The sequence below is a fragment of the Propithecus coquereli genome, unplaced genomic scaffold (genome assembly GCF_000956105.1).
Source record: "Propithecus coquereli isolate 6110/MARCELLA unplaced genomic scaffold, Pcoq_1.0 Scaffold8, whole genome shotgun sequence".
Taxonomy (NCBI): domain Eukaryota; kingdom Metazoa; phylum Chordata; class Mammalia; order Primates; family Indriidae; genus Propithecus; species Propithecus coquereli.
In genome coordinates this window covers 14,036,629-14,064,582 of record NW_012154173.1, presented here as the reverse complement: position 1 = coordinate 14,064,582, position 27,954 = coordinate 14,036,629, and the positions used below count along the sequence as shown (strand labels likewise).

At 37.0% G+C, this 27,954-nt stretch overlaps 1 protein-coding gene across 1 annotated transcript in view; it reads left to right on the top strand.

Annotated features, from left to right (window-relative positions):
* LOC105825360 (chromosome unknown open reading frame, human C8orf34) overlaps positions 1-27,954 on the top strand; it is a 403,699-nt gene that overhangs the window by 182,903 nt on the left and 192,842 nt on the right. The window contains exon 7 of the mRNA XM_012663110.1: positions 22,000-22,135. Coding sequence (XP_012518564.1) covers positions 22,000-22,135 — 136 coding nt within the window. The remainder of the gene's footprint in view (positions 1-21,999; positions 22,136-27,954) is intronic.

Here is a 27,954-nt window from a genome sequence, read left to right as displayed (position 1 = left end):
AAAAACAGACTAAGTTTGCTGAAAGAAAAAGTTTAAGCCAGAGAAGAAGATACCTGTAGATGGCAAACTTAAGTGTTTGTTATTATCATCATTATTGTTATTGGTTTATTTAGTTTAGTTTTGTTTTTTCCATTAACCAATAGGATGGTGGTTTGAGAGCAAAGTCAGATCATTTATAGAAAATAAAGAACAGTATATTTCTTTTCGCATCCAAATAGTAGTTAGTTTTGGGGCATTCTGCAAGCTTTTCAGAGGTTATAAATCAATTGAGCCTCCTAGAGTGGAGTTGTTTGTGTTAGGAAATAATGATCCACAGAGTTAGAAATATATAAATATTTGTCTGGATGTGGGAACACTAGTATATTGAAATTGGATCTGGAAATATATTTAATATGTTTTATATGAAAAAGTATTCTTTATAATTTCCAAAGTTCCAGAAGATGAACCCCAGGAGAAATGTTGGGTGAATGTTCCTCTTGCTGTGGCTTATCTGAGCCATGTGTATATTCCATATGGAGATGTTGAGCCAGGACAGTGGGGGACAAGGTGAGTCAGGCGTGCTGTGTACTCTAGCAGTGCGTGTATGTCTTCCATGAAAATCTGCTACAGGCTGACTCCACTTTTTGTCAGAATGTGTTTGTGAAAACCACATATTGGACCTGAGACTCACAAAGTGGATCATATTTTTCCTACCCAAATGATGTTATAATTGTGGTTTGAAGTTAGAACACAGCATCAAATAAATCATAGCTGTAATCAACACTATGACACAAAGGGAAAATTCAGCCTTTATAAATAATGTAAACTTTTCTAAATAATTTAAAATAACAAAATTATGAACTTTATATAAAATACCTTACAGACAACTTTGCTATATCACAAATTTGGGCAAATATTAAATTCGAGGACTATCAATTTATAATTCACAATTTTGCTTGCCATTTTGAAACCAGGCGAAATATTTTAAGGAATAATTTGAATGGCCAGGGATCTTAAGGTGGTCTGGAATTTTAACTGTTTGTCTTTTGTATATGTCTCAACTGGTCTTCAGTTTGAGTTATTCAATGTAAAACTACTCACTGAAGTAATTCTTCAAGACTTCACTAAGAACTTTATTCTAAATAATTTGGGAAAAAGAAAAATTGCTTGTCTGTTGCAATTTTTATCTGTAGCTATGTAACACATGACCATATACTTAGCAGCTTAAAACAACACAGAGCTTGTGTGGGTCAGGAATCTAAGCACAGCTTAGCTGGGTCCTCTAGTTCAGGGTCTCTCATGTGGTTGTAATCCAGGTGGCAACTGGGGCTCATGGGGTCTCTTTTGAAGCTCTAATGGGGAAAGATCTGCCTCCAAGGTTACATGGATGTTGGCGCAATTCAGTTCCTTAAGGGATGTTGAACTGTATGTGTCAGTTTCTAGCTGACCATGAGCCAGAGGCCACCTTCAATTTCTTGTCATGTGGATCTCCCCAACATGGCACCTTATTACATGTAAGCCTGCAAACCAAGAAGCCAATAAAGAAAGTGTGCTAGCAAGATGGAAATCATAGTCTCTCATAATGTAATCAACGAAGTGAAGCCCCCTCTATTTGACAGCATTCAATGAGTTAGAAGCCAAGTCACTATGTACAGATGACTTTCAGTGGGAGAGAATTACACATTGGCATGAACCAGAAAGCAAGGATCATGGGGCCATCTTAGAGTCATCTTGACACAGATATTTACTTATCTCTTCCTCTTGTTTCCTTTCTTATCTATGGTGCTCTTACAAGGCAAAAATTTTAAAAAAGTTGCAAGTGGTAAGGGGACTAGAACATTTGTGGGTTTTGTGTTGCTTATGCAGCAGTGGTAGGTTGATGGTACGGCTATGAGCTTGAAACTTTTCACAGTAAGTGGGCATGGCAGACTGTATTTCACAAGGAAGATAACTCTCAAGATGAGTTCTTTGTTTTGTTAATCACGGTGTTTAGTGGGGATGCAAACAGAGTGAGTTCGGTTGTTCAATTTGTTCTTCAAAAGGACTGGAGATGAGATGGCAGTCAGGAAAGATGGGAGAATCAAAAAATACTAAGATGAAATGCATGATATGGAGCAGCCACAGGGAGCAAAAACTGGCGAAAGAGTCAAGATGTTTAAAGCTGATTGGGCAGAAGTTTCGCTATGAAAAGTTCAATTTAACTATCTCACCACAGTGTCATGAAATTTCTCGTAAAAATTTCCATTAGTTAGATATCATTTGGGGTGAGGTATGTGATGAAATACTGAGGTCCGTGTTAAGGTACAAGTAGAGCAGTTCAAACAGATTAAGTTGTCTCTGTGGAAGGTAGAGTTAATTAGCAACGCAGTGTGAACAGGCTGCTGTGCTATGCTTGGAAGAACATTGCCTTAGTGTTCAGATCTAGGCTGTACCACACACTAGCTGTGTAACTCGATCAAACTAAACACTCCAACTCAAATGTCAAATTCCATGAGACTAAACTCATCATACACTGTTGTCTGGCCCACACATTAAACTCCTTCAAAAACTGCCCAATCCCCAGCCAGCACTCTGTTTTCTTATACCTACCCATTTTATTCATATATAGCACCTGCCTGTAATGCAGTAAATAGGGGATCCAACAGCCCTTACAGCAGTAGTTCTCAACCTGAGCATTGTTAGAATTTTTGGCTGGATAGTTCATAGTTATGGGGGGCTAGTCTCTACCAACTAGATCCCAGTATGTCTGGACATACCCCCACTCCCCACCCCCCTTCATAGTTATGACAACAAAAAGTATCTTCAGACATTGTTCTAATGTCCCCTTGTGGTAGATGGAGGGAAGAATCACCCGTGGTTGACAGACACTGCCTTAGACTTTGTTGTTTGATACAAAATAAGGTACAACATCTGAAAACACTTAGTCCATTCGGCTGCTATAACAAAGTACCATAGACAGGATGGCTTATAAACACCGGAAATTTTCTTCTTACAGTTCTTCTAGAAGCTGGAAGTCTGAGATCAGGCTGCCAGCATGGATGGATTTCGGCGAGGGCTCTCTTCCACATTGCAGACTGCCATCTTCTGGTTGTATCCTTACATGGCAGAAAGGCTATATTCATAAGTGTTTCACCCTTATGACCTAATTACTCCTAATGGCTTTACCTCCTTATACCATCGCATTGGGGGTTAGGATTTCAACATGAATTTGGGGAGGACACAAATATTCAGTCCATTGCAGCACCTAAGGGAGTAATTACAACATAGTAGGCACTCAACAAATGATTATTTTCCTGTAAAAATTGACATCGGAGAGTGGTGTCCTGTACATGGAGTTAACCAGATGTAAGCTTATTGAGAGAAGGCAAATAATATTGTGTTAATTTATACAACAACTAATTTGAGAAATCATTTGTTGAACATGTTTGTGTGTATATATAAAAGCTGACCCTCAGTTCTAAAGTCAAACAAATCAAATTCAATTCCTGTCTTTTCCAATTAATACTTGTGCGACCTGGGGAAATCCTTTAGACTTTCTAAGGGAAAGTATATTATCTATAATATACCTTATCTATAAAATGGAGATAATAATGACATGCGTATCATGCCGCTGGGATAACTCATTCACTCATTCATTCAATATGTGACTAGTGAGTTTCAATGTTCCAAGGACAGTTCCAGGATAGCAAATAGGGAGCTAGCAGGGACGGTGAGACAGTCCCTGCCCTCCTGGGAATTTATTAATGAATAAATGATGAAGAATAAGCATACCGTGTACTTCTGGGAGATAATAAACCTTGTGGAGGTAAAGAAGGATAACTGGATAAAGAGCGATAGAGGTTCCTCTCTTAGAATAGTCAGGGAAACCCCCGTTAGGAAGCAATATTTGATCAGAGACTTGAGTGGAGAGAGAGCACAGTTCGGGGTCTCTGGGGGAAGAGCTTCCAAGGTTGAGGAGACAGCAAGTGCGGAGACCTGAGGACATTGACGTTCTTGGCATGCTCAAAATACAGAAAGAGGCTAGGACGGCTGTATAAAAGGAGCATATCGTATGGTTAATTAGTACATTTTTATTTTTCTCTTGTCACCACATACCCATTTTTAGGAAACTCAAAAAATGTATCTAATGTAGGAAATGAGATGAGGTTCTTAGGTGACATCATGCTGCATGACATGATATTCAGGAAGAATTTCACAGAGGCAACTACCCAAGATAATTAAACAAAATTGAAAATGGTTTTGTAAAATTTCATTCGGGGCGGCACTGTTTTGTGGCTTCAAGTGTAAGGGATGAGAATAGCATGTGGATTCCAAGAAAGTAGCAGCAGAATGGAAAATGGATTTACAATGTATCAGACAGGGTGGCGACATCTTGTGGCGTGTGGCTTGCATCTCCCTGATGGGAAAGGTCTGTCATGTGCCTGCTTCTCGCCTGTGGCACACCACAAGGGTGCATGAGTCAGCAGGCGGGACCAAAATGCATCAGCAGCGATGTTAGCATGTGGCCAGCCGGGGTCTTCTTTTCAATTTTTCTCCAAATTTGAATATTTTTAATTTATTCCAGAGGGCTGAGAATACAACAAAAATAAAAGGAGTTTGGAAAGGAGAGAAAAAGGGTAGCTATAATTCTTAATGTTGTTTTTAGATTAACCATATTGGAGTTAGAATCCCAACAAATGTGACTAGCATAATGATATACTTTTTCATTTTTTTTTTTTACTTTTTATGGACATTTAGTTGGTTAAAGTTTGCTTCATTGAGAACATTACATGATGGAAATATCAATATCAATAGCACAAAGTTCAGCTATATCTTTTATAAATATTAGTTTAAATTTCTTATCAGGGAGCAGTATTTAAAAGATGAAAGAGAGAAATGGTAGTGAAGTACAAAGGAAATCAAATGGGGGACAGTTGAAGTGAAAAAAGTCTACAAAGTTAAGGGTTTAGTAAAGGAAGAGTAATAGCAAGGCTTAGGACTTAAGCAAATATAAAGACAAAATACAAGAAAAGAAAGAGGAATGGTGGGTGGAAGATGTCCACCATCCTGGTCTTGCTACATGTAAAATCTAAGAAAAAATAAACTAACAATAAATCCTGAATTTAAATCCACTAATATCATGTCAACTTAGATTTGTGTGTTTGTGTCAAGTATATAAAGTTAACTGACTTCAGGCAGAGTCAACTTTACTAAAGATAAGTTTAGAGTGTGGCTATAGAATACTCCTAGAATTGGGTCTGTAGCAATTAGTATGCAAATGTATCATACTCTCTCCAAAGGGTTTTTTTTGAATTAGCATTTTATGAAACCCAATGCAGAAATACTCATCAAAATGAGTTCAATCAATACTTGTGGTCTGGATCAAGAATTAAAATATCATTAAATATGGTACAAGGTATAATTATTAGGTTTATGATAAACATTCATCAGCAATCAACAAATTAATAGAGTACACATAGGAACTTCTCAACATAGGACCTTATTTATTTAACACACAGGCTGTGGGAGTATAAAAATTATATTAAATTGGGTCAACAAGTGGTTTGGAAACAAAACAAATAAATGTAAGTTTGATGTATCACTTGTAGATGCTGAAATAGTGCTTTTGTTACATAATGGTACCTAACAGGGCCCACAATCGTTCCATAACTAAACCATTGGGATAAGAAAAACCTTTCTCAAAGAGTGACTTTGACTATCAAAGAATATTCATTATATGAATTCTTTAGCCAGAAACACATCCTGGGAGAATTAAAATTTAAAATGCATTTTTAAATGTAATTAAAATGATGAGGTTTTGCAAGGTTTTGCAGTGGTTTTCACATTTGAAAAAAAATTACACATTTTTACCCATCACCTTACAACAATTGATAATTTACCTAGTCCTAGTCTTCTAGGTTAACCAATATCTCCTCTTCCTCCTAGTAACCATCCTTGCCTTACTCATGTTTATACTCTCAATATTTTACCTAGATTTTCTCACTCTGTTTTCCAGTTGTATTCTTGAACACCTCTACTTCTAAGCTCTTTGCTGATCTACTATCTGTGGTCTCCCCTGCTGCCCCTCAAACCTGGTCCCTTGATACAACTGATGCCTATGATCTTATCTTTAGATTTCTGTGTTGGTCACAATGTGTCATCACTTCAATTAGGGCCATCACTGGGCTTTCAATTATACCAGGCCAGTCTGTTTACATAACCCTACCCTGACATGAGTCCACACGCCTGGAATTTCAGTTACTTTTATGAAAGAGGATTGTTCACAACCTGTAATCTCTATCTGTCAAACCTTCAGAGAGTGGCAAAAATTTCAGGAAATAAAAGTGGTTTTTTTTTGGGTGTATACAATATAATCCCTTGAATTTGTGGCGGATGAAAATTAAGAAAAATAAAGATGTACTCTGATGCGGAAACCCAGCCTTGGGTAGTGTTTGGATTTGAATTTGCTAGAAGAACTAGTATTTTCTTCCAGATTGGAAGGAGAAAACCACTCCCAGATGTCTTTATTTTTCTGACTAACAGAAGAACCTTTACAATTTATATAATGAAGGGTTCAATTAGCACAAGTCTTGTGATTCATTTGCAGTCTAAGCAAACAAATTCTAGCCTATAAATTTTTACAAAAGTTTGTGGTCATTTTGTGTTTGGCTATTGATGGTTACATTCAAAGAAATTAAACAGGAACTGGTAGCTAACAAAGAATATCTCAGAAAGTTTCTTACTCCTTTCAGTTAACAATAAAAGATATAGAATATATGTAAATTTAAGTTTATATAAACATTTTTCCTAACTTAACCAGTCTAATCACTTTCTTTGTTTATTGATCTCATGTGGTCAAGGAAAGTAAATATTCTGTAACCTACTTTTTCTCATGTTGTTAAAAATGGGAAACTTCAACACAGCATTTAAATTCCACAAGACTTTTTTTTTTCCAAATGCAATTCTAACTTAAATTTTTTTAAACGAAGTTAATCTAAAAAGTTAAAGCCTATAATTTCTGATATCTACCATTTTGTTCTTATTATATTTATGAACTTGATTTTCACTTATGAACTTTTTATTTATAAGCTTCAAGTTATACTGTTCTGATGTACTAAGAAAGAACACTAAACTCATATTTGAGGCACGACTGTAAAAATAGAGAACCAACAGAAGCATGGCCTTAACATCTTTCCTTCATCCCTCAACCAGAATATGTCCCGGCAGAGTGAATTATGTTTCATTCTCCTTTCTTTCCTTCCCTCTTTTAAAGAAATATAGCTGTCTTACATAGCAAAAAAGTTTTCATGCACATTTGATTTAAACTTGTCTAATGTCTGATATGTTTTCTTAACATTTGCTTTATTTTTAATAATTCACTCAAAATATATAACATCTGCTTGAAACGTTTGACCAAATCAACTTTATCGATGTAAATCAACAAACCAATTGCAATGCTGAGGAAAACTGCCATATAATTCTTGTGTAACCTATCCCTGAATCGCTGTAAAGAGACTTTTGTTTGGAAAGCTTTTAGTTTTTGTTATAAAGTTCCTTGAAACAGATGAGAAAATTCACTCATCTCCCACATTGTCCAGGTCAGGCAGCTGTAAATTATTTCATGGATTGCACTTGAATGAAATGAAAGTCCTGGGATTATTTCATCTAGGCAGCTGTTATTTCCTTAAATTAAATCAAAACACTTTTTTGCTTGATTAATGCTTGGTTATTTGCTATTGTATATAGACAAAATGCTCACGTCTTTAGTCATAAATTAGTTCACTTTTTTTCTATAGTGTTCCAGTGACTCAGAAAATACAATTTTATAGACTAACTTTAAAAATAAATTACTGACTGGTTTGGGTTTTCTAGTGTGGAAAAGGAAAAAAAAATGTAGAACTCTCTTCTTTATAAGTTTTTAAAGATAATGTTTATATAATGCACATACTTCACTTGTAAAGAAAGTTAGATGCAAAAAGTGTCACTGCTTGACTCTAACTACTGGGATGATAATTGTACCAGGTTTTCTCAGCCAGATGGTCTATAGCTCCATTCCAAGCTCCTTCACTAGCTCCCGACTTGTCCCTCTGTCTACCAGACATCCATATGGATAGCTTGAAGATAGCTCCATCTCAGCATGTGTGAAACCGAAAGTATTATCTCTTCCTGTGTTCCCCAGAAGTGGTAATGTGGAGAAACCTGCTCAGATTTCACATTCAAGCATTCGCTACATCCTATGGAATCTTCTTCTGAAATTACCTTTCAATACGTTTCTTTCTCTTCTTAGTGCTATTATTCCCTTCTACCAGGCCCTCAAAAACTTATACATGAACTACTGATATAAACTTCTTCCTGCCATACTTCCCTGTTTGCAGTTTTTTGTTTTTCCAATGGCTGTGGTAAGTGCACCAAAAGTATTTTTTCAAAAACCAGTATTCCAAAAGTCAATTCTGTGTAAAGATCAATTTATGCAATGATCAATTAACTAAATATCAAATTATACAAAGTCTGATGGTCTATAAACATTGATGAATGCCTACTCTATGCCAGACACACTTCTAAGACACTGAGATTACAATGATAAATGAAAAAGATGAAGCTCCTATTCTGAGGTATCAGAAAAGAAATAGGTTTTTTAAAATAAATGAAGACTAGGTGTGTATGTGTATCTGTATCTATTCATGTGTGTTTGTGTTTAAATATGTGTGCACATGCGTGCACGTGTGTGTATTTATTTATGTTAAGTCAAGTAATGGTAAGGGTTTTAGGAAAAAAATTAAGCCAGATATAAGGATAGCAAATGATAAAAAAATATTCCTTTGGATAGAATCAATGAATGTGATCGTATTTACCTCATGAATATTATTCTTGAATATAGTCAGTGAATATATTATTTTTTGCATCAAATTAAGGAATGTTTATTTAGTCAAAAACCATAGAACATAGAAAAACTTCTTTTAAAATACGATATTTATTAATACATTTATGAAATATATGTTCTAGAATTACACTGGGCAATAGAAATATCATATGAGCCACAAATTGGGGAAACATAGTAATTTAAAATTTTCCAGTAGTCACATTAAAAACAAGAAAAAGAAACAGATAAAATTAATTTTAATAATTTATATTATTGATAATATTGTTATTTACTTTTATTTGTTATATTGATGATATTGTTATTTCCACATGTAGTTAATATAAAAGTTATAAATTAGGGATTTTGCATTATTTTCTTTGTACTAAGTCTTCTCAATCCTGTGTGCATTTTTCAGCATATCTGAATTCGCAATAGCCAGCCACATTTCAAGTGCTCAATAACAACATGTATATAGTAGCTAATGCATTCGAGAGTGCAGTTGTACAGTATATTGAATATATTGACTATATTAAATATATTTTGATATGTAGTTGAATATATACTTATACAGTCTTAAGCAAGAATCTATTAAGAAATGCATTTATAGTTATGAGGCATATATTTCTATATTATATATATATAGTTATGAGTCATACATTTATAAACTCATTCACTAAATATATGGGTGGAATATATTTCATTGAGGAATATTTTATGGAGATTATATTTTTCATAATATTAACTATGTTCAAAAAGAATATTCATAAAATTAATTTTTATAAATTTTTAAAAATGATTTATTTAGTAAATCGGGTTATAATAAATATACCTACAGTTATCTTTCTAAAACACAGAATTCATTACATTATCTCCCTTATGATGAGACTAAACTCTTCTAATATTACATTCTGCTATCCCTAAACATATCAGGTTACAGTCATATGAGCTGCATAACATTCCAAAAAGTACTACCTACTTTCATATTTCTGTACTTTTTCATGTTCTTCTATCCCTCTGAAAAGTTCTTCACCAGCTGATATGGTTTATATATTTTTATTTATTTAATATCTGTGACCTAATTTATTCAACTTCCCAATAATTTCTTTATCAGTCAGGTTTCATTCAACTGAAACTATTCTACATAATTAAAACATAAAGGGATCTAATTCAGGGAATTTGATGCTTGGACTGGAGGTTTGAAAGTTAGTGGAGCCATCATCAATTTTTATATATTTACTGCAGCAGTAATTCAGAGTCAACATTGGCTATTACCATTCAAAGTTAGAAAACTGCAGGAAATTGCTTCAGATGTCATAAATGCTTTGCCATAGAAATATGATGATAAATAACTTCAGAGGAAGATAGAGTTTAAAAAAATAATCAACCAACAATTTTCATATCAAACTCTACCCAACTGGGACTGCTGCTAGAGGAAAATAAATGGGTTGACCTCTCTTCTACCTTCCAAATCTAATGTCTATAGTTCGTTGATGAAACCTAACCCTACGTAGAGAACTAGACAATAAAATAGTATAAGCAATGCAATTCCTAATCTTTTAGCCTCTGCAACACAGGGGGTGTGGAAAACAGTAAGAATAGTGCTGAATGCCAAGAGACAATATGTGGCAGTTTTGTTTTTTAACCTGAGTTGCTTTCTCATTTGTTTCCTTTGAATAAAGTTTCTACCCCGATCTCTCTCTCTACCTCCTCTTAGATTTGCCCTGTTGAGACTATTTTCTAGATCATGTAGATGTGCTTCATTCTTATTTATTATTTTTTCTCTTCTGACTGTGTTTCAAATAGCCTGTCTTCAAGCTCACTAATTCTTTCTTCTGCTTGGTCAATTTTGCTGTTGAGAGACTCTGATGCATTTCTTAGTTTTTCAGTTGAGTTCTTAGGCTCTAGATTTCTACTTGATTTTTTTTTTTTATTTCAATCTCTGTTAAATTTCTCTGATATGCTTCTAAATTTTTTCTCTGTGCTGTCTTCAAATTCACTGAGCTTCCTCAGGACAGCTATTTTGAATTCTTTGTCTGAAAGATCACCCATCTTCATTGCTCCAGGATTGGTCACAGGTACCTTATTTAGTTCATTTGGTGAGATCATGTTTTCCTGGATGTTCTTGATGTGTGTGGATATTCATGTCTAGGCATTGAAGAGATAGGTATTTATTTTAATCTTCACAGTCTGGGCTTGTTTGAACCTGTTCTTCATAAGAATGCTTTCCAGATACTCAAAGGGAATTGAGTGTTGTGGTCTAAGTCTTTGGTCATTGTAGCTGTATCAGCACTGGGGCTGCCCCAAACACAGTAATGCTGTGACTCTTGTAGACTTCTGGTGGTACCACCCTGGGGGACTTGGATAAGATCTGAGAGAATTCCCTGGATTACCAGGCAAAGTCTTTCACTCTCTTCCCTCACTCTTTGTGCTGGCCTGCTGGAGTTGGAAGAGGAGTGACTCCACATGGGCACTCCAAGAGGGCACTCCACATGGCCATGAGAACCATGTCATACCTGAAGCCCACTCAGTCTCCTCCAAAGCCAGTGGTGACTGTTTCCTGGCTACTCTGATGTTTATTCAAAGCCCAAGGGCTCTGTAGTCAGCAAATGGGGAATCCTACTAGGACTGGGTCCTTCCGTTCGGGGCAGCATGTTTCCTTCTGGCCCAGTGGGTCAAGAAATGCCATCCAGGAACTTAGGCCTGGACTCAGGGGCCTCTGGAGTATGCTTGGTACATTATTTTACTGTGTCTGAGCTGGTACCCAAGTTGCAAAACAAAGTCCTCTGCGCGATTCTCTTTCCTTTCCTCAAGTGGAAGGTGATTCTCTCTGAGCCAATGGGGCAGGGGTGACACAGGCACTGGTTTGGCCGCAGCTGCTGGTGTCTCAGTAGGTCATGTGCACCCCAAGGCCACTGGCTCTGAGCCAGAACAGCCATGGGAATTGCCCAAGAACTGCAGCCCTTGTGGTTGGATTGCATGAATTGAGTCCAGGCCCCAGGCTGCTCTTTTTCTTCAGGTGGTGGGGCTAGCAGAAACTCGGGTTTCAGGGTGGAGGATTTTCCGCTGGCTGGCCTGGTCAAAATGCTCCCTCTGTGGGCACCTGCAGGATTCTGCCCTGTGCTGTGTTCCCTTGTTCCAGGGCAGCCCTGAGTTTCAATGCAAAGCCCCAAAATCACTTCACTCTCCCTGCCCAGGGCACACAGATTCTCAGGGCACTGCCAGGAGGTTGGAGAGGGGTGGCGTAGGCAATAGAAGACTATCTTTTCTGCCCTCTGCAGTGACTCTTTCCTTGAAATAATGTTAAGACCAGGTAGTATGATCGCTCACCTGATTTTTGGTTCTTCTGAAGGTGCTTGCTGACGTGGATAGTTGTTGAATTAGGTGTCCATGCTGAGGGACAATTGCTGGAGGTTTCTATTCAGCTACCTTGCTCCACCTCATTTGTTTCCTGTAACAGTTAAAAGATCTTTTTTTTTTCTAGGATAGGACTGATCACACTATATTGTAGTTATCTATCTTCTGAACATTCTTTTCCCATTTACTAGTCAGTTTAATTTTAAAGTATCAAAATAGGGGAAGTACGTTTTTAAAACATCCCATCAGTTGATTTTCATATGCTCCTTCTCTATCACTGTCATCTTAACAATCATGAGAGTCTTTGTTGTAAAAAGTATTTCTAATTGCTTCTAAGAAATTTCTAGTTGGCCAAAATCTCTTCTTAATGCACTGAATTTATATCTACTTGCAACAAAAGATGGTATATCTGTTGTATTTATAGCACTGGGCTGGATATCGTGGAGAATAGAATGTCCTGGAGAATATTTTTACTTAGGAAAAAGACCCCAAAAAGGAAGGAAGGAAAAAAGAATGGGAGAATGGAAAGAAAGAACGGAAGAAGAAATACGAAGAAAAGAAGAAAGGAAAGAGAAAAAAAGACTCTGGTGCTGTAGGGGAAGCAAAACTTTATCTCTTCCCTTTAGGGTGTTTTGGTTGCTTTTTTTTTCCCCCTCTGGCTGGTCCTGAGAATTAAATTGGTATAAGCTAGTGGATTAACAGGAGAAAAGCATACACATTTATTTAATATTTAATATGCGTTTTACATCACATAGGAGCCCTTAAAAGAAAATGAAGGCACAAGAAACAGAGTCAATTACAGAAACAAAGAATAGGAAGTTGTGAAGAATCAACTGAATAATATGGGGAGGCTTGAAAGATAAGAGTTATTTTAACAAGGTCTGTGCAGAATTTTCTCAGTCTCAATATCCTGTCCTTGATGATGAGAATGTTGCTTTTCTTGTAGTTTAGGGAGGGCATCTTTCACAGGGAAATGTCATCCTCTACTTCTAAGAAATAGAATTATGGTCAGAGTGATCTTTTTGCACCTACTGTTTTTCAAGTGCCTGTAACTGAAGGAAAAGAAGAAAGGAAGGAAAGAAAGAGAAAAAAGACTCTGATGCTGTAGGGGATGCCTTAACTGAAGTTAGTCAATATACCAGAATGGTGTATTTTTAACTCGTTCAATACTATTGATGTTTAAATATTCTAAGTTTTCTATATTTAAAAAATGTTCCTGGTATTTCCTCCCTTGACTTGTTTTTCTCTCTCTCTTTCCATTTATGCAAACTTTCCCAAATTTCCTAAGTTGAGGAATTTCTGATTCTTTTTCTTGGTTATTTAATACTGGACACTTGTTCCCTTTAATAAAGTTGTTAAGGAAATGAAGCTAGTGAGACCTAGATTTGTATTTCATTTTATTTTGTCCTTTGTAAATTATATATGGATTATTAGCATCTTCTTATGACTAAACCAGATTCTTAAGATGGTTATATCACCATTTAGAACTTGGTAAGTAGTCAGTAATTATGAGGAGCTCATTGGACTTCCTTATAAGAATTTATATTGAGAAAGAAAGAAAGAATAAATGAATATTTTTCAGAGTGAAGCCTCTCCTAAGACTGGAGGGAACAATTTCACTGCCATCACCACAGTTGCATCTGACCCTTCCAAAGCCATTGCTATTGCTGACACAGTTTCAGCTTGCAGCACTCTGAAGTCTCCAGTGAACCAGCAAATGAATTCCAGAAGGCGTCTGACTCCAGGATTCCCTTTTTTCCCACATTGTGATGCTTACTCTGAGCTGGAAAAAAGAGGTGCTGTCCAGATGGGGGCTGGGGATTGGTTAGGAAATGTTCAAAAGTCAGATTAAATACACTTCTTAAATTTGTATATGGAAGGAGAGTTCTGGCAAGGAGTTTTTATTGTTTATCAAAATGCAATCATAAAATTCATGTCTTATTACCTTCTCTACATATGTCAAGCAATCTAAAAATGCTTAGATAATTATCATGAAGCTCCATACTGTATCTTATTAGTAGAGTAATGGTGCAATTGGCCTTTGAGCACGTCCTAAAAGGTAACAAGGGGCCAGCATGTCTGGACTCTCCAGCCCAGAATGAAGCACCTAATTTCTTTATGTCAGTATAAAGGATTCATTAATAAGTCAGTGTGGTATGCTTTGTGGATCCAGAATTAAGATTGAGGAAGCAACTGTTAGCAGGATGACCCCCAAAAGATTGTTCTTCATTTAAACAATGTTCTTTTATATATTCAATTTTCTGTCTTTAACAGTATCAGACATACCCTAAATCCATTATTGAATTATAATGAGAATGTATGAGAAGCTTAGATTTTAATTAAACCATTTAGTACAATGCTTCTCCAAAACTCTAAATCATCCACTATAAAGAATCATTCAGCCTCTGCTTTAAACATTTTCAAGGATAGGGTGGTCACATCTCCTCCACAGCACTGTACAATATGCCTTTGAATAACTATAAATGTTAGAAAGTTGTTATAATGACCCGGAAACACACAATACACTTCCCTCTCCTTAGACCCATTCCTTCTCTGGAGACACAGAGGGAACTCAAATATCTCTTCTGTATGACAAACCTTTAGGTATTTGAAAGTTTCCATTGTTGAAATAAATGAAGACCCCACCTCCTCAAAGGAGAACAAGTAGAGAATATTTATCTACTTATTCAGAGCTTGTAATAGGACGGGAGTCAGCCACTATCACTTGCATTTGCCACAGACCTGAAGGCAGGAAGGGGAGTGGGATAGCTTTATAATGAAGACGAAAAAAAAGAATAAGGATAAGCTTCAAGTGTGTTCTCATTGAAGTTGTTGGCATGGGAAAGATGGAGAAGGGCTAACTAGAAACAGACCATCTTATGCAATTGGTTTGGGGAGCATATTTGGCTTTCTCTGGTTGGTTCTGAGTTGGAAAAAAGGGTGAAAAAAGGAAATTGGCCTTTCTTATCCAAGTCCTGAATATTCTGGGCCAATTGCTGCAGAGGTTGTGGGTCTAAGTTCTAATGCCATGTATGATCTATCCATTGTCTCTTTGGATGTTCTGTCTCCCAGTATCTCCTTTGCCAAAAGGAGGTTGACCAAAAGGTAAGGAAAGAGATCCCAATCTTCACTGCTTGATGATTGTTCACTTGTCTCCATAGTCAGTTGTATCACAAGATCTTCTTATTCTCTTTTGTTGTATCACTACTGTGGTCATCTAATGAGAGAGTGGCCACATAGAAGTATTTAAGACTCTGGATAACCCAAGCAAAAGTGGACGAACAGTATCATATCAAATTAAACAGCTTCTGCATGGCAAAGGAAACAATCAACAAAGTGAAGAGGCAACCCACAGAATGGGAGAAAATATTTGCAGACTACCCATCTGACAAGGGATTAATAACTGGAATATATAAGGAGTTCAAACAACTCAATAGGAAAATATTAAATAATCCTATTATAACTGGGCAAAAGATCTGAATAAACATTTCTCAAAAGAAGATATAAAAATGGCCAATTAGATTCATGAAAAAATGCTCAACATCATTAGTCATCAGAGAAATGCAAATCAGAAAATGAAATATGATGTCACCCTAGTTAAAATGGCTTTTATCCGAATGACAGGCAATAACTAATGCTGGCGAGGATGTGGAGAAAGGGGAACCCTTGTACACTGTTGGTGGGAACGTAAATTAGTGCAACCACTGTGGAGAATGATATGGAGGTTCCTCAAAAAACTAAACACAGAACTATTAATATCATATAGCTCAGCAATTTCACTGCTAGGTATATATACAAAAGAAAGGAAATCAGCATATTTAAAAGATATCTGCACTCTCATGTTTACTGCAGCACCAAGATTTGGAATCAACCTAAGTGTCCATCAACAGATATATGTATAAAGAAAATGTACATAATAACATCTATTGGATGTCGGGCAGGAGGGAGGGGGAGGGAGGAGGAGGGAGGAGGGGACGGGTATATGCATACACAAAGAGTGCAATGTGCACCATATGAGGGATGGACACACTTGAAACTCGGACTTGGAGCGGGGGCAAGGGCAACATATGTAACCTAAGCATCTGTACCCCCATAATATGCTGAAATAAAAAAAAAAAAAGAAAATGTACATATACACAATGGAATATTATTCTGCCATCAAAAGGAATGAAATCCTATCATTTGCAACAATATAGATGATATTAGAGAACATTATGTTAAGTGAAATAAGCCAAGCAAAAAAAGACAAATCTGACATGCTCTCCCTTATATGTGGGAGCTGAAAATGAAAATGATCTTATGGTGAAAGAGAGTAGAATAATGGTTACCAGAGGCTGGGAAAAGTAGCAGGGACTGAGGGATAAAGTAGGGATGTTTAATGGGTACAAAAATATAGTTAGATAGAATTAACAAGATCTAATATTTGATGGTACAGCAGGGTGACAACTGTCAGCAATAAGTTATTGTATACTTTAAGAGAACTGAAAGAGTGCAATTAGAATGTTCCTAACACAAAGAAATGGTAAATTCTTGAGGTAATGGATACCCCAATTACTCTGACATGATTATTATACAGTGCATAGCTATATCAAAACATCACATGGACTCCATAAATATATACAACTACTATACCATAACAATTAAAAATAAAAAAATGCTAAATACACTGTTGACTAAAACAAACCATTATTCTTCCTTAATCATTTAGACCTAGTAATCTATCTTTGTATTTGGCAAACCCTCAAAAGGAATGAACCAATGTTAAATCCAAAAAAAAAAAAAAAAGACTCTGGATAGAATTCAATGTACCAGCATCATGATCACTATGACAAAAACAAAAACAATTAAAAGTCCATTTAAGATGCTTCAGAACCAAGAAACTGAATTGTCCAACCTAGGCCAAAAGAACAAGTCTCACAGGTCGTGAAGACCAAATAGCTTTTTCCTCAAGCTGACATATGAACATTTCTACCTTACTTGTATAATTGCTCCAAGTATGGAAAGGAGTATTAGCAATGGCAAGGATATCACCAGAACTAGTGAACAAGAAATCCAGAACCATGCAGTTGTCCAACACTACTCTTGTCAGTAAGTTGAGGTGAATCTGTATTCTGTGTAGGATAGAGGCAGTATCATTTACAATTTCTGGCAGCAATAGTAATACGTCTTATAGTCTTTCATCTGTATGATTTCTGTTGTTGGAAGGGCTTTGATTGTTTGCGTAAACAATGAATCAGTAACTCCTCCAAGTAGAGTTCCTGAATAATCAAAGGTAGCCTCATTTTGCAGCTCATAGCCGAGTTGAAATTTCCAGGCTTGATGATCTCTAGAATTAGGGTGTCTGTGTACAGGTAAGACTTGTGTTAATGTTCCTAAAGTGCATAAGATGTGTGTGTATGAGGCAAGCAGTACTAGCCATCTGGCTGCAAAGGAAGTACTGTCTGGTAGGAACACATGGGGATCCAGAAAAAAAGGAATCGTTCATGACATGAGGTTGAAATCAGGCCTTTCATTGGCTGGGTTACACATTGGACTTTCTGTTATTCTATTCCTGGTGGCAAGTAATTGGCTCATCATCCTAGAAAGGTTCTTGAATTCAAATTTATAATTACCTAGAGTTCAATTAATAGATTATAATAATTGGTTCTTTTTCTGTGAGAGAGGGACACTAGCAAAGTCACAGTTTGATTGTTTAAGACCATTTGTTCATGTAGGTTTAAGTAGAAATGCCACTGGCTATAATTCCCTATGGTCTCATTTGATAAGCATGGAATTTTCCAAAGGTTTTTTTAGCATCGTGGTCTGGTGAGGGATAGCATATCCAGCAATCAGTAAGTTCCAGGGCTACTATTTGGGATAATATGAATTAGTGTTAGAACATGATTATACTCTCATCTAACAATTTTAATAAGAATAAAATAAAAAAGAAAAATGACCATTGTGGGTTGGCAACAACCAGGGGTCTATAGAAAATGAGAAGAACGATTGTGATTAAGTAGATGAAAATCAAAATAGGAATTAGATGGGGATATTGATCCAACAACTTGGGCAGAAACTATTATCTGAGGTCATCGGTTTGCTTTGGAGGTCATGGGTCAGCTGTCTACCCTAAAGATCAGCTGCTTCTAGAGAATCTCTGAAAATCACCATTTTGAGGTCCCCTATTAGAGTAGCCTCCTAATTTTGTTAATTCTATTGTTTCTTTAGTTGTGAATTTACTCCAGTGAGTTTTACTTCTGTGTTTGTTAATAGTATCTGATAAGACCCCTTCTAATGAGAGTCAAGAGCAGTTTTTCTCTGATATATCTTCTAATGGGTGAAATCTCATGGTTGAATATCATAAAGAGGCTATTTAAGAAGATGTTTTAAGAATGTGACCTTAACCTCTTGGTAGTAGGACTGGGTGTATTATGTGAGTGTCTTGCAATATTTTGCCATGTCTGTGTGCAGTAGGGAAGAGTACAGTATCATAGGTAAAATACTGAAACACATAGACCTTCCAGTTACCAATTCACAGGGGAATAAGCAATGTGTCCCTAAGAGAATGAACCATATTGCTATAAGGGCTTGTGGGAGTACCTTTGACCAAGGAAACACAAGTATTTCTGAAAGTTTTGTTAATTTTGTTTCAAGGATGCCACTGAGTCTTTCTATCTTTCCAGAAGACTGTACGTGGTAAGGGCAACATGGTTTCCAAGTAGGGGGTAATGCTCTTTTATATTTTTTTTAAAGTGTGTGCCTTGGCCATTTGATATGAGGTTTCTATTCTCAAAGTTGGAAACACAAAATCAAGCAGTTTTTTAGCACTGTAAAGACTATAGCTTTTCAGCAAGATGTTTCAACCCAACCTGAAAATAAACATATGATAACTAAAACATATTCAAATCCCGTGGAACGTGGAAGCTGTATAAAGTCCATTGGAAGGTATTCAAAAGGCCCACGAAGATTTGGTTCCTGATCATATCCCATCTTTACAGATTTTTTAGAGCCATGTTGTTGACAAGTGACACATAGCTCAAAAATGATCTCAGCTATCATTTGTAAAGTTTTCCCAGCCATGTTGATTTAAGATAGTAACCAGGTTATCTGTACCATGATGAGTCATTTTATGGAGAAATTTAGCTAGTATCCATTTTGAGCCATCTGGTGCTGATACAGGAAATTGAACCCACCCAAACTGAGGTCTGGTTGAAAGCCAAGTGGGTTCTTGGCTTCACACAGGAAAGAATTCATGAGCAAGCCAACCGAGTAAAGCAAAAGCAAATTTATTAAAGTAAGAAAAGAAAAAAAGGGAGGCTGCCCCATAGATAGGCAGCAGCTATCCTTCAGAGCAACAGAATGTAGAACCTTGCGAATTTCTGGGCTCTTATTTTACACCTTCTACTTAATTTTATGTTAAGCAGAGGGAAGATTATTCATAAGATTTCTGGGAAAAGGGAGGGGAGTTTATGAAACTGAGGGTCCCTCGCCTTTCTAAATCATAAGGGTAACTTCTGAGAGTTGCCATGGCATTTGTAAACTGTCATGGTGCTGGTGGGAGTTTCTTTTAGTATGCTAGTATATTATAAGTGGGGTATAATGAGCAGCGAGGGTAACCTGAGGTTGTTTTTCATGGCCATTTGAGTTCTAGTTAGTTTTGGCCAGTTTCTCCACTGTCTCTTGTCTTATCAGAGACCGTGGTTCAGAACTTACGACTATCAAACAGGACATGCTGTTCCCTATCTCAGTGTCACCAAGAATACCAGAGATTATCTAGGTGAAGTTAGAACCATATTTTTTCCCATTGTTCTTTTCAAAGTCAGGGGCTAAATGTTAATATTTTATAACAGTGTCTTTGAATTACTTCAGGGATTTATTATTTAAAATCTTAGGATCATAACCTTGGTTAAGGCTGCTGGTTTGGCAAAATGATCTGCTAGAATATTTCCTTTAGCTTCCATATTATTTGTATTTTCATGAGCCTTAATCTCTATAATAGCTACCTCCTTATGAAGTAGGAGTATATCTAAAAATGTCTTAAACTTCTTGTCTATTTTTTATGGAGGTTCCAGCAGACTTGGGAAATCCTTTGTTTCCAAAGCATCTCAAAGTCATATTTTTTTTAAAAAAAAGCATACCATATATATATTTACTCTGAGGTCTTTGTCCAGTCAACAAGCCCAAGTAAGTGCAATAGTTCTGCCATGTGGGCTGGTTTTACCTAAGGTAGAGCGCTATATTTTACAGGCAAGCTTTAATTAGTGACAGCATATCCTGCTTGATAATCTCCAGTTTCAAGTTTTGAAGTATGATCCATCAACAAATAATATAGGGTCAGGATTTGCAATGAGAGTCCTTAAAAAAAAATACTGAGTAAAGCACAGAAATTTCTGTAACCGAAGTAATTGTGAGGTTCCCTTCTTCTGGCAGGGGCAGGAAAGAGAGTGGCAACAAATTCACCACTGCTGCCGTGGTGAATAGTAATGTGAGAGGGAGAGACTACCAGAATCTCATGAGCATTTAATTGCTGGCTAAAAAGTCATGTATCCTCAGGCAGTAGTAATGTCTGTGTTGCATCAGGAACCAGAGGATCAAGAGGGGAGCCCATAACTATTTCAGCAGAAGCACCAACTTTTGAAATGGCAGCTCTGCTCTGAAACAAGGGGACTAAGCCTTGGCAAACAGGTCAAGGTGTTGAGTTTTTGATGACTCCCATGAAGTTGAGTTAAAACCCTAAGTGCTTTTCCAGATTGCTTATGCAAAAGGAGACAAAAGAGCTTTTACTTGGGATTGCCTATGGAAGGGGTCTGTTGACAAGTCTTCTTCAGATGACAGAAGGCTTGTTTACGACTTAAACTAAGAGTTGTCACCATCTCAGGAAAATTTGACACTCCTCGTAATATCCAATTAAACCTAGCAATCCCCTCAATTGTCCTTTGAGGGGTCTGGGATGTTTTTATAGTCTTTAGTCCATCAGGAGAGAGTGATTTTCCTCCTCATGTAGATTAATTCCTCAATGATGGGTTACGTTTTAGCAAAATTATAATTTATATCTTTTGAAACTTTATGTCCTTTTTTTTTTTTTTTGCTACGACTTAGAGCAAGTAATTGGGATCATTTTTACAAGCTCCCTTGTTCTCCGAACAGAGAAAGAATTCATGTACATATTATATCAGAACTGAATCACAAGGGAAATTTAGACCTTTTAAGTCTTAATTGAGGACCTGGGAAAAATAGAAGGGAGATTCAGTGAACCTCTGGGGCAGGACCATCCAGGTATACTGTTGTCCTCCTCAGGTGAAGGCATAAAGAAAAAGTTAAGAGTGAAAAAGAAGGCTTTGGGTATATTCTGATTGGAGGTAGTTGGATGGAGAAGCAGGACACAGACTAATTAGAAATGGATTTATGTAATTGATTTTAGAACATATTTGGTTTTGTCTTGTTGGTTCTGGGTTGGAAGCAAAGGCAAAAAATAGGGAAGCTCGCAGTCATCAACCGTCCTGACCATTTTGGGCTGATTGCCGTAGAGGTTATGGTTTGGCCTCCCCAGATGTTTACAACAGAGGTTATGCACCATGTTCTATTGTCATATATGTTCAGCTCATTGTTTGTATATTCAGTCTCTTACCATTTTGTCTCCTGTAAATCTTCACATATAATTTGTCTCCAACTATATCTAGAAATAATTTGAAAAATAATTGATACATGAAGTTAGATTTTTTTTCTCAGGGGAAATATAAAATAATGCTTTGTTTAACAAACTACTGGCAGATACCTGAAAACATGGACTTTTCTCCATAATTCTACTAGAGTTAATTTTTTCTCTGTAATTGTTTGTGTTGTTACAGAGGATCTTAATGATTTAAGAATGGAGGGAGTAACAACCTTGGTACCTTCTGGGAGCAAATTTAACCAAGGCCGTCCTACTCACCCTGCTGAGCCTCAGGCCAAGGTCACACTGAACATCTGTTCAAGGTGTGCCAGGTAAAACACATAATAGGTATAGTATGTATAAACATAATCTTGATTTTAAAAATCTAAGATTTTGATGCAAAGTTTGTACTCCTCTGTGTTAAGAAAATCTTTTCTTTCTAGTGATCTTTTGCTCTAACATTGGCAAGGGAGTCAGTTATGCAGTTTATCCTTTATCCGTGTCATTCATACCAACAATGCATCAAAGAGTTTAGATTGTCTTCACTTCACAGCTTGAGACTATTTTATGTCCTCTGTGTCAAAATTTCATTTGCTGTCTGCCATTCTGTTCCCTTTCAAAGGAAGATTCTAGGGGCTCAGAATGTTCAAAGTCACTTTTAAAGCACCTGCACAAAGGAAGAGTTTGCCCAGGTACAGTTTAAGATCTGATATTATTGGCCTCTTAACCTGCCCCTCATCCTGTTCGCCTCCTGGAAAGAATTTAATCAGCTTGATGTTGTTCAGTTTTGGCAGCTGGAAGCAATCTTTGCATATACTGTTTGTGGCCAAAGAAGTAGCATGTAGACACTGCCAAATCAGCTCCGGGTGCTGGTCTAGCAGAAACTCACCAAATAGCTAGAATTCATTCCTTTGTAGGAACTAAATCTCATTTGCAAAGAGGCTTTTAAGCCTGTTTAAATGATAAAACAAGCCTTCTAACCCTTATGTAAATGGTCCAGATTAGCAAGAACAATGTACTGGCTAGCCAATTTTATCTCCTTTTCTTTATGTCTAGCTGTTCTATTGTACTGTTTGAGAGGGGATTAGCTACTTGGAAATAGGGAGGGAGGGAAGCGTAGGAAAATCAAATCAGATTTTTGCAGCTTTTCCTCTTTTGCTTTACCCCTTTGGATGTTTATTTTAATTGTTATAGGCTTAGAAAAATAGAAAGGACTGCTCTTAGAAAATCAAGGGATGTTATCTGAGGCCATTAAGAGAAACACCATAGCAAGTGAAAACACCAATGGAATCATTGCCTCAGACAAGTAATATTTGGTGAAATGACTTTTTTATTTGGGCCATGAAGAAAACATCTAATATTTATGTGATAATATTTAGGCATCCTGAGTGAACAATGTCATCTATGGAAGAGTTATTTGACATTTTGTTTTAAACTTCATAGTATATTTGTACATTTACATGGAGAGAGTTTGATGCTTGGTCCTTCATATCATTTGTAGAAGATTGGGAGATGAGGTGTTGGTTTTTTCAAAAGGCAAAGCCTATGAAAATAATGTTTTACTAAGCTATTGAGGATTTGAATTGGAAAGCACATTTGTAATCCTAAATTATCATTCAGCTTCCCAATAGAGTTAGATTATAAATCACAAACAACTTACATTTAAAGTGAGCCCTTAACTGAATTTTTCAAGAAAATTCAACTGAATAATAATTGGTTACATCTATTGCATTCTTCCTATATACTGTATACTATTCTAAGCACATTAAATGTGTAAATTCATTTAATTTACAGATATCTCGGAGTTAATTACTATTATTATCTCCATTTTATAGATAAGGAAACTGAGGCATGAGTTGGTTAAATAACTTGTCCAAAGTAACACAACCAGTAAGCAGGTAGCCAAACAGTTTCAAACCCATAGGTTTGACATAGGTTGACAGTCTGCCTGTTAGTCATTTTGTTTTATTGCTAAGCGCTAGGCAATTGTCTGAAGGTGAAGATAAAGAAAAAATTAAATAAAAATAATGAGATAGAAAAATATTCGGGCATTTGGAATGATAGTAGTTCATAACTGTTTTGACAGAAAATAAGGCAATGTTGTACTGTCAAAAGCAAAAGAGAAATATATTGATTCAGAGAAGTGTGGTAAACAGTATGAAAGAAGACTAGATTGTTCATTTTAGAGCAGCTACAGTAGCTAGAATTTACAGTATAAGAAAAAAACTAATGTCAGGTTTCAAACACTATGAATTATCTCAGATTTTATTGTATTTCCAACTTAATATGTTAGTCCGCCTCTGTGCTATGCATGCTAGCAGAAGACATGAAACTCTTGCGTCAGAGACCAAGGACTTTATTACTCAAAGCAATCACAATAACTAGAATATTAGCATCTTTACTGATTCCCTGAGCCACAATTCTCACAGAATGACACAAATAGTACAGTAGGCTGCATTACTGTACCTGCAGTATAGCAAACAACCATAGAAGGTAGATATGTCTTAGCTAACATAATCTCGTGACCTCTGTCGGGACAATTCTCTTGAGCCATCTCCTGTTGCACAAAGAACAAAGGACACACCCCTGCCCCTCTCTACCACTGGCCTGAGACAGGGATATAGATTTAGTTCCTGGAGAGAAACCATGAGCTTATAAAATGTGAGTATTTCATAATGGACAATTAGCATATCTATTTTATTTTATTTTTTTTTAGACTGATCAAGTGAAGCAGTGGGAGTGGAGAAGTTAGCATATCTAGCTATTGCTCTAGAGGGGGCCTCTGTATCTATCTTTTATGGTTGTTTGCTATATAAACATTGTTGAACAGATTATCCGAAACAAAGGCTGTCAATGTCTCTAAACATGAGAGACCTAGACAGAATGTCTCCCAGTATTGCTTAGGGTGGGTTACTTTTGTAGTGCATTGATGTGGTTATCAAAGTTTTCCATCATTAATTTTTCAACAGTAATTTGTGTCACTGCCTCTCCTCTCTTAGTTGCAAGTAAGGCACTTAAGACTGTGACAGTGATACTTTCAGAGCCAGGGCAGAGCAATTATCAGAGACAGAAGTCATAAACTGGAGGGCTGTGGGTCGTGTTCAGTTGTTTTGTGTGTCCGTGGATTGGTGTTTTAGTCTATTTGGGCTAACAAAAATAACAAAATAACAAAAATATCATAAACTTGGTGGCTTATAACTTTATTTCTTACAAGTCTAGAGCCTGAGAAGTCCAAGATCAAGGTACTGGCAGATTCAGTGTCTGGTGAGGGCCTGCTTCCTCATAAATGGCTATTGAAGGAAATCAAAATATTTTACCCCAAAATATACTTTGGCATATTTTCAGATGATTGTTCAGAGAGCCAGCAAACAGAAGTAGCCCTGAAAAGCTGTCTTTTGTTGGGGAGATTTGTATCTGCAGAGAAAATCTACATTGATGCAGTCAGGCTTTCTCTGAGGGTCTTCCCTTCTCTGATCTAGGAAAGGTTAACCGAGTATCTGACACCTGTAATGGTCTGAAAGAAACATTTGCTACCTATTCTCTTTGAGAGCTGCTACCTGTGAGGTTTCATTTATATTACTAGACCACGTTTGCTAGCCAAGTCTCCTCTTCTCTCCCTCCCATAACCTGTCTTGCCACTGTAAACTGATTTGCTACCATAGCCTGTTTTGGCCATGCTTCGAGCCTCTCTTCTTTCTTTAGCCTCGAGATGGTGTATAAGCTTCAGTACCCCATTAAGGGGTTGGGGATAATCACTTTCTGGCTCTCCCCCATGTGTATGTTAATAAATTTGTATGCCATTTCTCCTGTTAACCTCCTTTTGTGAGTTGATTTTTCAGGGAACCTTTAAAGGGTGGAGGGGGAGCATTTTCCTCAACCTTACACTGTCTTCTCACTATATACTTACATGGTGGAAGGGCAATCTAGCTCTCTGAGATCTCTTTTGTAAGGGCATTAATCCAATTCAGGAAGGCCCCACCCTAGTGACCTCATTAACTCACAAAGGCCCCACCTCCTAATACCTGCGCTTTGAGGATTAGGATTTCAACATATGACTTTTAAGGGAGAGACACAAACACTCAGGCCATACTGATTAGTTATGTAGAGACCAAGGCCCTTGGCCCCATAAAGGTTCTCTAAAAAATCACTGGCATGAGGTAGATTGATTAATTGGAGAAAAAGGCATACAAATTTTTATTTTAATGTGTAAACACAGGAGCCTTTGGAATGAAAATTCAACTCCTCAATGAGGTACAGAGGTTTTTTCAAAATGGGGGCTTGGATCATAGCCAAACAGGTGTTTGGTGGCAAGACAGGTTATAGGCAGGAGAAAGGAAGCTTGGCTAGCAAAGGTGGTCCTGTTATGTAAAGTTTCACAGGTAGCAGCCCTCAGAGAGATTAGATGGTAAATGTTTCTTTTCAGACCTTTAAAGGTGTCAGACTCTCAGTTACTCTTTCCTGGATTGGATAAAAAAAGACCTGAATGAATTAATGGAGATTCTTTACAGATGCAAATTTCCTCCCACAAAAGACAGTTTTTCAGTGTACTCCTATCTGTGAGACCCATAACAGTTATCTCAAAATATGTCAAAGAAATGTATTTTAGGGTAAAATATTTCTAATTTCCTTCAGTTATCTATTTCATATTAAAAAATTGGGATTTCTATCTTCTTTAAAAATCAGTACAGCTAATAACACTGGGTCCATATTCCAAAATGATTTCACAGTAGCAACTTCTTCCTCTTCTGGACCCCGAAGCCAGCAGTCATCCTCCAATGCACTTTGGTCTGTCTGGACAGCTTCACTCATTTCCATTACTTGTTTAAATTTGGGAGGCCTTTGTTTGTAACCTCTGATTTGTAGATAGAAATGCTATTTAAAAGAGAGGAGACTTTTCCTCTACTTTCTGAGAGCTAGATACTGAGCCTATGAAATAAACTGACAATAGATGAATTAACAGGAGAAAAAGTATAAAAATTTATTATTGCATAGGAGCATTACAGAAAAGAAAAGTGAATACCCTAAAACCTAGTGAAATTTAGGAGCTTCTCTGTTTTCTTACCTTAAAAAGAAGTTGTTCCTACCTGAAAAGACCCACAGCTTTTACCTGGGGCTACTCCCTGCCTCTTCCAGCAGTTGTGGGGTGCCATTCCGCTGGGGTCCCAATGGGCCCACCCAGGGACACTTAATTCTGTTACAGAAAGTTTGGCACTTGTGTCAAGGCCACATCAGAAGAACAAGGACAAATGGTTTGGAGAGAAGAAAAGGGAAGTTTATTATTTGCCAGCAAATGAGGAGGTTGGCAGACTCCCATCTCGAAGTACCAATGTCCTGCTTCTGAGCTTTTAAAGGTTCTGATTCATGCCATCTTTGGCTAAGACAATCTTGTTATCTTTGTCAGGACAATTCCCTTGAGCCATCCCTTGTGGCACAAAGAAGAAAGGACACTCCCCTTCCCCTCCTGACCAGTGGCCTGAGGCAGGGATATAGGTTTCAGTTCTTAAAAAGGGTAAGGGGGGGCGCAATCTGAAGAAGTAGAAAACATTTTTACCCTTTTTCAGGCCATTCTCTCTGTTACATATAAACTATGTCAATATAGAGTCAGTAAGACTCAAGTGATGTTTAAAGTTTCTTCAAAGAGCCCATCAATGATAAAGTTAGTGTAAGAGGTAGAGTCTACTTTTCAGATGTTCATTTCCTTTTTTCAAATACTCCACCATTTGTGAGCTGCTTACGGGGTTATTGGGGCCCAGATCACAATTTTCTAAAGGTCGGCACTTTGGCATGATGAGTGCTTTGAACTGAAGGATATTGGAAGGACCTCAGGACCTTGCTGACCTTCTTGCCTCCTCCAGTTTTCTGCCTCTCTTTCTTTTTACCTTGAAGTGAGACATAGAAACCAGAACTCCTCTTCCTAGGTCTTTGGGTCTTCATTTCTGAAAGCTTCTGTGTCATGTAAAACTTTGATTAAGTAAATTGGTCTTGATTGTTAACTTGTCTTTTGTTATAGAAGTGTCATCAGTGACCCTTACAATGGGTGAGGAAAAATATCACACTTTTCTACCCCTGCAGGCTCACTGTCTGGAAATGAGTTCACATATGATTTGTCCAGAACTTCATTGTTTTTATCAAGCAGTAAAAGCAATAATTA